The sequence below is a fragment of the Camelus ferus genome, chromosome 16 (genome assembly GCF_009834535.1).
Source record: "Camelus ferus isolate YT-003-E chromosome 16, BCGSAC_Cfer_1.0, whole genome shotgun sequence".
Taxonomy (NCBI): domain Eukaryota; kingdom Metazoa; phylum Chordata; class Mammalia; order Artiodactyla; family Camelidae; genus Camelus; species Camelus ferus.
Window position 1 is genome coordinate 22352545 of NC_045711.1, and position 13209 is coordinate 22365753.

Here is a 13209-nt window from a genome sequence, read left to right on the forward strand (position 1 = left end):
ATGCTTGGTGACAACGGTGAATTAGCAAGCGGATAGTTCGCAGGCAGGGTGGACGTGGAGCCCAGGACCAAAGGTGAATACTCCATGGCTGCCCCAAATTCCTGGGTGACAGCTGACAGGGCTAGGGGAGGACAGAAGGAGAGGGAAGGCTTCTGAAACAGGGGGGCAGCAGAGATGCCTGGGCCACTCTGGGGTGCCACACTCTACAGAAGAACTCTCTGCAAAGACTCTGCTGGCAAATGCTATACCCAGCTGGGTGTTCTTGCCCCAGATGCCCCAGGCCTCGGTGCTGGGTCACCCCACCACTGTCCTAGGCTGAAGGGGCCCCTCGTCTGAGATGCTAAGTTAATAACCCGTCCAGCTCACAGGCAGGGGTGGCCTCTGCAGGTCCACAGTCAAGTGCCCCCATCCCCACTTCCTGCCAATGCCACCCCTGGGGTCAGCACAGTGAGAGATTCCCAAAACAAGGTCAGGCAAGGGTGGCTACCTAACACGATGGATCAGCTGTTCCCACCACCGTCTCTCCTTTGACCTTTGTCCCTTCTTCTATCTGCCTCCCTGCCAGACGTTGCACCCCCTTTCTTTCTTAGAGAAAGATAAACAGGAGGCTGTTTTGTTCAAGAGACATGGGGTGCCTCAGAGAAGGGCGTCCAAGGGTCACACACCTGCTAGCCTTGTTCAAATCAAGCTTGTTCCCAAACTGCTTGGAGGGAGACCGTTCCACAGCATCCCCCAACCACGCTGCTGCTTCCTAACTGGCCCTCGTGGACCCGTCCTGCAGCAAATGCTATAAGACGTCTCAGACATCACCCAACCAATCTTTCAGCTTGGAGGAAGAAACTGAAGCCCAGAGAGGATGAGCAACTTTGCTAAGATCACACAGCAAGTGAGGGTGCCTCCACCTGCCTCCCAAGCCAAAGCTCTTCTCACTGCCAGGGGGTCCAGGCTCTGCTTCCCTCCAGAGTGGGGCCTGCTCCCACAGTGAGAGGTCAGGAGTCACAGGTGCTCTTAGGTAGGACAGGGGAGTCCAGAATTGATCCTAGGTATCTGGGATTTGCCCCTTTCCTGGGGGAAGTATGCATGAGTAGGGCGAGAGGTTGGGCATGTCCCCTGCTGTCTCTACCTCTAATGGTGGCAAGTGGCAGACTGTCCCTCTTACAACCACACTCACCTGTGGCTTGTCCTGTCAAAATGGGCTTGGCTAGGGGGCATCTGACAAGTGTGAATGCATGGCAGGCCCGTGTGTGTGTGTGTGTGTGTGTGTAGCTTCAGATTTATGCACATGTACACACACCACACGCACACACTTGTCACGGTGGAAGCGCAGGGACACAGTCAAGACCTCTGCCAGGTGCTGACCAGGGTCAGGAATCTGACAGTGATTCTGGCTCCGTTGATGTGTGCACGCCAAGTCCAGAGTGGGTATAGAGAGGGGAGGATGCTTTGTAGCCAGTGCCCCTTGAAATCCTCCCCCGCCCCCTGTATATTAAGTATCCACAAGTCCATGTGCCTGCGGCAATCCTGGGGTGTAAATATGGCCTAGGGGCCAATGGGAGAGGCTCCCAGGGGGCCCAGCTGGGTTTCCAAGCCCTGGGCAGCGCGAGAAGCGTTTTCAGCAAGGAAGCCTCTGCGTAGATGCCCTCATTACATCACCGACATCCCCGCCACCGAGCCGGCCTCCCTTAGAAGAGGCGCTTCTCCGAACGCCAAGCAGGACGAAGCGCCTTCCGGTCGGGCCGCAGAGCCGCTCCTTCTCTCCGCAGCGGCCCATGGACAGAGCAGGGGCAAAAGGAGATTCCAGGCCCCAAACCCGGGCCGCTGGAGGCGGGGAGGAGGAGCGGAGCGGAGGGGCCGGTGCGAGGGTGCGAGAGGTGGCCGTGCGCGGGTGCCGGCGGGCGAGGGGTTAAGTGTGGGATCAGCTGTTGTGCCGTCGTTCCGGATTCTCTTCCCTCCGCGCGGGGCTCTGTTTGATGTTGGAGTACGCCAGGGACTCCCCCTCCCACCGCTACACACGCGCGCACACGCGCACACTCGCACACGCACCACTCTTTGCAGACAGGGCTCCGGTGGCTCCAAAGTGACGGACTCCCTCTTCCCCGCTCCCCTTCATCCATTCTCTCGCGCTTAGAGCCTCTCTTGCCATATTCTCGCGCGCGCTCTCTCCAGCATCCCCGCCCGGGCAGGGGAGCACCGGGCAGAGGCGCGCCGCTTTCCTTCCATGTCTCCCTTTTAAAGAGCGCCACGAGGGGGAGGGGAGGGCCAGAGGAGGAAGAAGAGGAGGAGACCGAGAGGGCGCCCGGGAGGCAGGGCGCGCGCACACACCGAGGGACGCGCGGAGGGTGCGAGCCGCGCAGCGAGCGCAGAGCTGCCTCGGCCGCCGGGCGCCCCCCTGCCGCCCCATGCTGTGCTCCATGGCGAACTCGGGCTGCCTCCTGCTGTCCAACTCCGGCAGCATGCTCCCGCACTCCGTGCCCTGCCCGCCCGCCTTCCTCTACCTCCAACAGGTAAGCGGCCCCCGGCCCGCCCGGCCCCGGCCCCCCTCCCAGTGCACGTGCGCCCCGCGCCGCCGCCCACACCCGCACTTGGCCGCCTCCGCGTCGCCGCGGGGGCCCCGCTGCGCTCCCCGCGTCATGGCGCCGGGGCCCGGTGGGGGGAACTGCGCCCCTGCGCGGCGGCCGAGCGCGGGGGTGCATGGGGCGCGCGCGGCGCGGGGCCGGGGGCCGGAGTTTGGGGCGTCGCTCGCAACTTTTCCGAAGGCGCGGGAGGGGGCGGCGGGCGGAGTCTCGGGGGAAGCCGGAGGGGAGGGGGCGGGGGCTCTCGGGGCCCTGGTCACTTTGGGGAACTTCGCGCCGGGCCGCGGGGGGCGCGGGGGCGGGGAGCGGGGCCCCTCTCTGGCCGCGTCGGGAAAGCCAGGGGGCCGCGCGGAGGCGGCGGGGGCGCGGAGCTCCACTGCAGCGTGGACCGCGCGCTGGGCCTCGGGGGAGGCGGGCCACCCGCCTGGTGGGGCTGGCGAGGGAGGCCCCGGGAGCTCCTGCCGGGGAGGGGGCTGGGCCAGACTTTTGCAATCTGCGGGGCTACGCAGAAACCTCGGGCTGGCGACTAGGGCAGGAAGCCCAGCTACTCTGAGCCCCCAAATCCCCAGGACGCTACCCGGGGAGGTGCGCGCAGAGCATCCGCTGTCGCCTGCTTACTGGCCGGGATGTGGGGGGCGGGGGTCCTGCGATCCCACCCAATGCGGAATCAGTGCGGTCCCAGGCCTGCACTGGGCACCGAGGAGGAACTCCATCACCTCCCCCAGGCCCCTTGGCCTCTCAGGGCTGCAGTTCCCGGTGCCAGCTTGGCCACAGCCGGCGGGGGGCTGCAGTCCCATGCCTCACCCGCCCTGGCTGCCCATGCTCCAGGCCTGCCCTCCCCCGCTGCGCCGTGGGGTTGCCTTCTTTATCTTTAGTACCTCTACCTCTGCTTGGGCCTGCAGGGTCTGGGTGACAGCTTAGGGAGGCCTGGGGCTTGAAGAGGGAAGTCGGTGAAGCCGAGAGAGCTTCAGGCTGACCATCCTGGGGCCTGTCCCACCCAGAAGGAGCGCTGCCATAGAACCAGGTCTGCACCCTGGGCTGGATGTGGAGATGGGAGACAGAGAGAAGGGGGTGCCACCCCAAGGCTGATGGTCAGGGCCAGGCCAGGCCTAAGTGAACGTGTCCCGCCACCACCTCCCCTGTGGGTATGTTTGAAGGAAGGATGGCAGAAGCGTGTGTTTCTTGGAGACGAGGAGAGGTTCTGGCAGAGCTGGGCCTTTGGTTGGTGGGTCCTTGTCTTTTTGTGTCCCACTTTGGGCTCTCCAGGGAGCCAGGAAACAGGGAGCCATCGGAGGTGGCTCAGCTGGAGCTGGGGACATGGCAGGCAAAGATGGGGCCCTCAGCTGAGCCAGAGCAGCTCTGAGTCCCGGGCTGCTGGGCACTTGGGTCAGCCCCTTACCAGGATCCACGCAGCAGGAATTGCCAGGTGTCAGCAGCTGCAGAGCAAGGGACAGGGGACTGACTGCATGGTCAGGAGCAGAGGGAGGCAGGAAGTGGCCTGCAACCCAGAGCCCTTGGTCCTGGTCTCACCCTCCCAAGGACCACCTGTGACATCTAGGTGGTCCTGGACACGGCTCATTGGCAACAAGAACAAGTGAAGGGGTCCCTATATGTGCAGGCAGCAGGCGTCCAAGCTCCCAAAGTTCCCTATCATCTTTGAGTCGCAGACAGGGTGGACCTCCCAGGTTAGCCTTACAGCGCCTCCCAAACTTCCATGAGTGCAGGAACCCTTGGGGATCTCTGGGGTGGGGCCCATGAATCTGCGTTTCTCACAAGCTCCCAGGTGGTCATGGGGCCCACCACTCAAAGTAGCCACAGTCTGCCCCACTCCCAGCCCCACTGGCAGGATGCTGTGGGCTGCAGCAAAATGTAGGATTGGAGACTAATCCACAGTTTATTGGCTGTGTTAGGCAAGTCAGTTCACCTCTTTGAACCTCAGGCGCTTCCTCTGAGAAAGAGGGCAAAGGCACCATCCCCCCACGCCGAATAGGAGGGTCGAGTTAATATGAAGAAGCGGCAAGCCTCCGAAAAATACCAGACAGACATTTGGCATTGTCTTGAAGGAGTCAGACCAGTGCTCATGGCTGGGGTGAATGCACCAAAACGACCAGGGGTGAAGGCACCGGATTCCTCCAGTGCTGGGTGGATGTGTTCCCCAGTGGTGGCACGGGGAGCTTTCTGTGGGGGCAGCCAGATGGCAAAACAGACTTCAAACCAAGCTCATCCCAAAAGGATATCAACTGTGTGTAGAACTGTTTCTGGAAAAGCCAGTGTGACCTGCGGGCCAAGCTTTGAAACACCCAGTCTCCTTCACAGCTGTTCTGCAGGGGATGGCCATGTGTCCTCTGAAAGATCTAGAATACAGCCGTTTCCTGGCTGTTTGTGGGGACACATTTTTATAGGCGCACTTGTAGCTCCGGACTGATACAAAACAAATACGATGTTTAGTTCAAGACCCAGGTTGTCCCAAAGCACCTTTGGAGTGAGACAGAGCCTCCTGCGGCCCCTGGAAGTAGAGGCCGCAGGAGGAGGGGCTCAGGGGGGCCCCGGCCCGGCCTCCAGAATCCGAGCTTGCGTCTCCCGCAGGCTCCCACCGAGGGGTTGCAGGTCTTCCGCGTGAGTGTGCCCTGGTGCCATATGTAGGCTGTGTATTCAGTCTCAACGCACGTTTGCTAACAGGAGCAGCAGCAAAAGACGTGAAATCAAGCAAGACAAGAGACGGCGTTTTCGGCGCATTAAGATGCAGCGTTTAAACAGGCAAGCTTTGAATCGTAGAGTCTTTCGAACTGGAAATTGGAAAATAAAACCTCCAGCAACAGAATTCCCTTCTCGCTATGGAAGCATCACCTTTCCCCACTGCACGGGCTGGGCCCCAAGTGCGCTGAGCATGGGGCTGGGGCCCCTCTGAGACGCAGCAGCTCTGTAATTAATTAGAGGAGCTTGCTGTCCAGCGTCCCTCCTCTCAGCCACTCAGCCGGGCTGGTATTTTTCAGCGTTCTCACCATCCGAGGGATGACTTCAGGTCACCCGACACCAGGAGAAATCCAGCTGTGGTTTGGGCTCCTGTGTTTGTACAGAGCTCCCCCGAGCGGCCTCGGGCCTCCCCCAGGTAGCACTCCACAAGGCCTGGCCTTGGTTTTCCTACCTGCCCAGCCTGTCACCAGGAGCTCACCTGGGGGCTCTGGCTCCCTGTGAGTGCTTCAGCCCCCTCCAGGGCAGCCAAGGGCGTGGTCCCCCATGTCTGGCCCCTGCTAGGGTTGCTGGCGTGGGGCGCAGGGAGGCTGTTGTCCTGGTGCATGGCGGCCGGCGAGGAGTGGGGCCAATACTGGTCACCTTTCAGAGCAAGAAGGACCTCAACAAGATGCCCTGGAGGCCCTAGTCTGGTCTTTAAGAGAAGAGAGTTGTAGAGAGTGGGAAGAAAAACCCTCACCAAGCCCACAAGATGGGATTTTGTCACGGTAATTACTTATTATTAAGCTGCAGTGTCCTATAAAAGTGAACCTTATGACTGTATCCGACTGGGACACTGGAAGATCACTCGGCGGAGGGAGAGGAGCTTCAGTGCACATGTTTGCTAAAAAGGAGCCTTGGTGATGGAGGGGAGGGGGCTGTGCCGGCAGGTTGCCGGCTGGCCAGAGAGGGACCAGGCCCTGGAGCACATGAGCACCGGGGGCCTTCCTGAGGGCTGTGTTGTGAGTTCTGTCGATCTTACTGTCTTTATGTTCTTGGTCAAGGTGAACACAGATCGCCTCAGTTGTTGGCATAAGTGTTGCCAGCCACCGTAAGTTTCTGTGGAGGATGTGGTGTTTCCATCCAGCTTCTTGGTGCGAGGCAGGTTGCTTCTTGGAGCTGACAGCAAAAAGCATTCCTTCGGGGCGTGGAACCTAAAGGCTCCCCGGGGAGGTCAGGGACTTCTAGGGTCTGTTTTGAGATTCATCAGGAAGCTCTGCTCTTAGTACTGCTTGCTCTCTTCGGGGTATCAGCGCTGCTGGTCACGGGAACTTTTAATAAGGATTAATTGCCGTAGCAAAGGTAACACTGTTTCTTACACCTTCTGTGCACGACTGGGCATTTCCTCTCTGTTCCTGGGCTGTTGGCATGTCACCTGGTGGGATTCCGGGAGCCCCGTCTGAGACACGCTTGTTCGTGGTGACATAGCGTGCCCGTGAGCGCACCCCGGCCAGCAGGCGGGGCGGGCACAGAACAGCAGCCCCTTCAGAAATACGTGCTGTTGAGCCCGTTCCAGTGGCTGGAGCCACAGCCTAAAAATTACCCTCTGAACTGGAGAATCTAGTCAGACGAGTAGCTGAGGCCACGGGACGCTCATGTTGAACTGAGCCACCTGGTCAGGGAGCCCCTGCCCCGCAGGGCGTCCTTGGGGACCAGGGACGGTGCTGATCTGGTGGCCCATGCCTTGAGGTGCCCGTCCCCCTGGGGAAACCGGCCTCCCCTGGCGTTTGGTTGCTGGAGTAACTCGGGTTGTTTCTGTGGGTTCTTCTCCGGTTTTCGCTCTCTGGTGGCTCGTGTTTGTTTCTCAATCTGCTGAGTGTCCGAGCATGTCTCCCAGTCGAGGGAACTGCGGCACAGAGAGGTTAGGTAATGGCTCTCGTAAAACCGCTGATGAGCAGAGCCTGGATTCGAGCCCAGGCAGCCAGACCCCAGACCCACATTCTAGTGACGGGCGGGGGCTTCTCCGGCCGCCTTCTCCGCAGGGTGCAAACGAGAACTAGCTCGGCTGCAGCCTGGAGTTGGAGAAAGCGGGGGCAGCCTGCCTCCGAAGCCCGCGGGTCCTGGCCTATCACATCTTGCTCCGCAGCGTAAGTGGGTTTCTTTGAAGAATGGGGAGTGCGGAGCTGCGTCTGGCTGGTCGGGCAGTGAGCGTGGCAGGGAGTGGTGGCCGAGGGGGTACAGCGATGGGCACAGATGGACGCCGCTTAGTGTAGGGTGTTCGGACGAGCAGAGCGGCCTCAGACCCCCAACCCTCCTGTGGGGCGTCCCTGCCCAGAGGTGGCGGGTGCACAGGACTGGGGACAGGCTTCTCCGGGGCAGAGGAGCAGGCGTGGCAGGCGTGGGCTCAGCCCACAGCCAGTTGGCGCGCCGGGAGGTCGGCAGAGGGCAGGGAAGAACGCCGCAGCCGGCAGACAGTGCCTGCAGCCTCCCAGACCAGCCGTCAGGAACTTAGAGATCACAGAACGCCGTCGTCCTTGGAGGAGGCGAGGCCGAGGTCCCAGCCCAAGCACCCCGTGTCCCATGTCCTCTGTCCTGGGGACAGCCACCCGCAGGCAGCTCAGAGCAGAGTATCAGGTTCCTAAGGGAGGTCAGGAGGCTGGCAGGGCCTCAGGCCAGCTTGGGGGCAGCGCCCTGCACGAACCTCGGACCCCGGGCCAAAGGCCATGGTCCCAGAGGCAGGGCGGGCGTCAGGAGGGAGGTGGGCAGCTGAGGGCCTGTGTGTGACCAGGGTGAGTCCCTCCCAGGCCCTGAAGCAGCAGCGCAGTGCGGACCTGCAGAAGGGGCTCCCTTACTCCCTGAGGCCGGGTTTGGCGGTCACCCCGGGCTCCTGGGGGCCCCAGTGAGGCTTCACGTTGCTGTCTCTCCTCCTGCCTCTCCCCTATCTTGGGACCCCCCCCCCCCGAGTCCTGCAGACTTCCTCTTCTGCCTTCCTGTCAGTTGTTGTCCCTAGAACATTCCCTGCTGCTGGGCCTCTGCGCCCTCTGCCCTCCTTCCCCCTAGCCTACCTTCTCACTTCTCCCAGATTCATTTTCTCTCTGCTTCTCCCCTTCGCCCCTGACTTCCTCCCAGGGGATTCCAGCCCCTCCTCATCCTCCAGACTCTGGCCCGCCCGTATGGCCCCCTCCAGCCCCCTCGCAGTCTGCCAACCCACCCGCCAGACCGTTATGGTGTGAATTGCATTTCCTTGGGACCACAGGACGGACTCTAACCTTTTGTGTCACCAGTGCAGCTGAGCGTGGCCCTTGGTGTCCAGGGCCCTCAGGGAGCAAGTCCAGTTCTGGAAGGAGACTGGGTGGGGCTGGGACTCGGGCTTGGGCAGGAGGCCTCAGGCGCTCCAGGGAACCTTGGGTGGCTCTGGTGCCAGCCCACCTGCCACAGCAGGGTCCCCACCAGCTGCGACAGAGACAGGCCGGCAGCCTCTGAGAGGCAGGAGGAGCCAGCGCTGCCCCCTCCCCAGGCCAGGAGCTTCAGGGAGCAGGCAAGGTCTGCACACCTCGGGGACCCTTGAGCAGGTCAGGGAGCCGACCAAGAAGTGGTGGAGGGAGCGGGCCAGCAGCATGAATTATTTACAGAGTAGCTGTTTGTGCTGGACACTGCCACAGGCCCTGGGTGTGGAGTTGGGGGTAAAAGCCCCCTGTCCTGTGCTTCCTGGGGCTCCCAGGTCCCACTCAACCAGAGTAAACTGGTTCTGAGTGTGGCAAGCACATCTCTCCCCCCGCAGCTGTGAGGACCTGTCCAGAGCCCAGCCGGGTGGTCAGAAGTCGGGATCCAGCCAACGTCTCCCCTTCCCGGTTTCCGGCGGGGGCTTCTGTGTCCAGGCCTCTGTGTTGGGATTTTATGTCATCTTCTCTTCCCTTCCGGGGGGCTTTTGGGGCTGCAGAGGCTCCTGCGTGCTTCCCCGACCCGTACCTGCCCCATCGCCACCCACCCAGGCCTGGTGTCCGGCCTCTTAATCAGCCCAGCAGGCAGCTCAGGTGTCCCCGGGTGTGGTGAGTCACCTCTGTGTCTGACTGTGGGGAGCTTGTCCAGGGGAGCAGTGGGGAGCCTGGGCAGACACCTGGGAGGGGACTGTTCCCTGGGAGCCCTCAAGCGGGAAGGAGGCCACATGGTCCCTCTCCCCGAGCCAGTGCAGGGCTGGTCCCACTGGGTCCCCTAGGGTCACCCACGCCAGGTGGTCCTGAGGGGATCTGTCCCACATCAGCCTCAGAGCAGCCACAAGTTCCCCCTTGTCACCCCAGGAGGGGGATGGGTGGGAGCAGGCATTGGCTGTCCTGGCCCCTCCGTGACCGGCCCTGTGACCTAGAGCACACTCCGGTCTCTCTGGGCCTTTGTGGGCTCACGTGCAGAGCGAGGGTCCGGTCAGCAAGTCACAGGACACTCGGGGATGAGCCAAAGTAGCATCTAGCCTTCACTCGGTGGGCAGCGCCGGGGCCCCCGTGTGTCACCCAGCCGGGAGTCCCCCTGCCCTCACAGAGCTCGGTCCAGCGCGGGAGGGAGGGCGCGGATCCACAGAATGGCAGATAAGACCAGCAAGGGGTGGACGTGGGAGACACGGGGTGGGGGCCGCGGGGCAGGGCAGAGAGCACTTCAGCTGAGCAGGGGACAGAGGGAGCGGCGCCAGGGTGAAGGCTGCGTCCTGCCGGGACTTGCGCCGTCTCCCCTCCCGGGGGGGGCCCTCTGCTCTGCTGTGCCTGCGTCCCGGCTCCCAGGGCGCAGCCTCACTTAGACAGATGTTACCTGTGCCTGTGCTGTGCGAAGGGGGCCGGGAGCGTGCTTGTGTGTGTGTGTATAGTGAGCTTGTATGTTGTGTGCGCATGTGCTGGGTGTGTGCGTGCATAGGGTTGTGTGTGTTGAGAAGGCGGAAGACAGCTCCGGAGCTTCTGTGTGTGGTGTGCACACAGCCTGGTACAGGTATGAGGGGGTCCCCAAAATGGCACACACAGAGACCGTCCCCGTAGGTGTAAAACTTAATCCGTCTTGAGCTGCAGGGTGGGGCCAGGTGGGGAGAGGCCTGGATTAAGAACCAGGAGCCTCCAGGTTCTCATTGCAGCTCTGCCCGGCCTGCCCTTCTCCAGCATCTTACTCCTCCGCCAATCAGTGAGCAAACAGGACTGGGGCGGGGCCGCCCAGACCTGGAAGTGGGGGTAGAAGTGGACGAATGGGTGGGGTTTTCCCGTCCCAAGTGTTGTCTTGTGGGGGGAAGTTACTGCCAAACCATGGTGCATTCTAGGAAGGGTGACCAGAAGGATCAGCTAAAGGCCGCCAGGGGATTTCACCCTGATCTCTGCTGACCATCGTCAAAGGTCAGCAGGTTGGCACATATGGGGAACAGACCCTCCCCACCTGGAGGAGCAGAGAGAGAAACAAGCAATGGTCTTAAAGAAAAATCTCTAAGGACATTTCTAACCAGCATCTCCCAGCTTTAGCATTGGTTGTCACATTGGTAGTAAGTTCCCCGTCACCAGAAGAATGCAACAGAGGCCGACTGGCTCTCTGCCTCAGGGGCTCTAGAGCAATGCTGTCTGCTAAAAATGTGGTGCCAGCCAGCAGCAAAGTTTACCTTTTCTGGTAGCCACTCAGAAGAAGTGAAAAGAAACAGATGAGACGAGTTTCATTAATACGTTTTATTTAACGCAGTACATTCCAGATATCCCATTGTCTGTGACGAGTATGAAATAATTACTGAGACAGTTTGCATTCTTGGTTTTGTACTAAGTCTTTGAAGCCTGGGATAGGTTTTACACGTGACCACACATCTGCACTCAGACTAGCCGCGCTTCCAGGGCTCCGCCCTCACGTGGCGTCCTGAGGAGTGTGCAGGACGGAGCTAGAACTTTTCCATCATCACAGAAAGTTCTGTTGGACAACACAGCTCTAGACCTCGCTGCTCACAGTCTGGTGTTCGGACCAGCAGCACAGGGAGCCGGCTTTTCTAGAAACGCAGACCTTCGGGCTCCCTAAACCTCCTCCATCGGACTCGGCGTGGCTCAGGGGGTTTGGGGGCTCCTGCTGCTCTAGAACTTGGTGCGCGTCAGGCAGTGTGGACGGGGTGGGCTTCGGATCCCTCCAGTGGCTGCAGGTCTCAGAGCCCCACCGGCCCCCGATGCCCATCTACAGACAGGCTAAGACCTTGGCAAAGTCTTCAGCACCTACCGACGCCTGGCAAAGTGGGAAACCTAAGACTCTAAGTGTGATAACATTTTTCATGAAGATCAGTCTATCCACTTTTGTGTATAAAATGCCAATTTTTGTTAAATGATGGTGATACCCACTGTTCATTTTTTAAATGTCCTTACTGCTCAAACAAAAGGTTGGCAATTCAAATCCACCGCCCATCCCCTTTTAAATACATTTTACTAAGTAGCGCTTTTCAAAAGTCTGGAAACCAGTGATATTGAGTGGGGATTGTTGGGCCAAATCCATCCTACCGTCTGTTTTTATCTTTTAAAAAAGTTCCGTTGGAACATGGCCACATCCATTTGTTTACGTGCATCTGTGACAGCTCTCACACCACAGCAACGGAGCTGAGCAGGTGCAACAGAGACCACATGGCCCGCAAAGCGAAAATATTTGCTGGAAGAGTTTGTCAACCTCCGGCCCAAAGCAGCGCTGCTCATAGAGCGGGAGCCTCCCGTGATGCTGAGTTTTCTAGTAGCTGTGTTTGAGTTTACCAGCGTGAAAAGACACGGGTGAAATTCATTTTAATGATATATTTCATTTTACCCAATCCAAAATATTTTCATTCCCACATTTAACGACTAAACATCACAAAGATTTATAAGAATTAGCATTCTTTTTTCATGCTAAATCTTCGAAATCCACTGAGTGTTTTTCTTTTGCGGCTCATGGCACGTCGGACCAGCAGCATTTCAAATGCTTGGTAGCCATGTGTGGCTGGTGGCTGCCATCTTGGACAGCGCAGGTCTGCAAGGAATGAGGCAAGTTCCAACTGGGGCATCTGGGAGGAGGCTCGGAGGAGCTGGGCTGTGCCCTGAGTGTCATTGGGGGGCTGAGACCCATGGCGGGGCCATCCCAAAGGGTGGCAGCAGTTTATGTGGAAAGACACAGAGTTGGGTACGTTCCTGGCTATGACCTTGGCAAAGTCACAGGGTGCGGTGCGTTCCTGGACTGCCTGGTATCCGGGGTGTGAGGGAGAGAATGACTATGGGAATGGTTCTAAGTCTAGGCTGAGAAATTTGGACTTTTTTTCAGTAGGTAATAGGGAGCCATGAAAGGTCTTTGAGCAGGGCAGGGACATGATCAGCTCTATGGGTAAGGAAGATTAATCTGGAGTCGGGAGGAGACTGCAGACCAGGCAACAGCCAGGACAGAGGCTTGGGCAAGAGGTGATGGGGCTTGACCCAGCAGGTAGTGGGTATAAGGCGGGAAGGGATAAAGAAAGATTTTGCAGAGGTGTGCCCACATGCTGACATGTGAGTGATGGAGAAGGCAGATCTCCGTGGAATCATGGTCTCTGGCCTGAGGTTGGTGCTCCTGTGTGCTGAGTGGTTTGCTCTGGTGGCTGTGACCCCGACCATGTGACCTCAGCCCTCGTGAGTCCCCAGGCTCTGGCTCCTTGGTGGAGAAAGGCCTCCCCCTCCCTCTCTGGCCCAGGAGCCCTTCTGTGGGTGCCAGAAGGCTGCACACCCCAGCACAGGACCCTCGGGTCCTGCCCCCTCCTCCAGCCTCCTTTCAGGTCTGTTGGGCTAGACCAGGGCAAGTGCCCCAGACAGATGTGAACATTTGGCTACGCCCTCTGGAAGCTTAACACCTTCAGCTCTCGTCCTCCCTGAACATCTGGTCTGAGCCCAGCTGCACCCCGAGGCTGCCCCTCCTGGATCCTGCCAGCCCCAGAATAAACGCGCTCTGGAGCTCATTTGCAAAGTAGCTGGGAAGACAGCTCCAG

At 59.8% G+C, this 13209-nt stretch overlaps 1 protein-coding gene across 5 annotated transcripts in view; it reads left to right on the plus strand.

The window, feature by feature from the left end:
* Window positions 1-13209, plus strand: part of RBFOX3 (RNA binding fox-1 homolog 3) — a 346648-nt gene that overhangs the window by 266943 nt on the left and 66496 nt on the right. Inside the window, exon 1 of one of the 5 annotated variants that reach the window (XM_032456693.1) lies at window positions 1926-2504. The exons of 3 other annotated variants lie outside the window; for them this stretch is intronic. In XM_032456693.1, the coding sequence (XP_032312584.1) occupies window positions 2400-2504 (105 nt within the window). In that variant the 5' untranslated portion in view covers window positions 1926-2399. Of the gene's footprint in view, window positions 1-1925; window positions 2505-13209 lie in introns of those variants that run through there. One more of the 5 variants, XM_032456689.1, reaches the window with a different exon arrangement.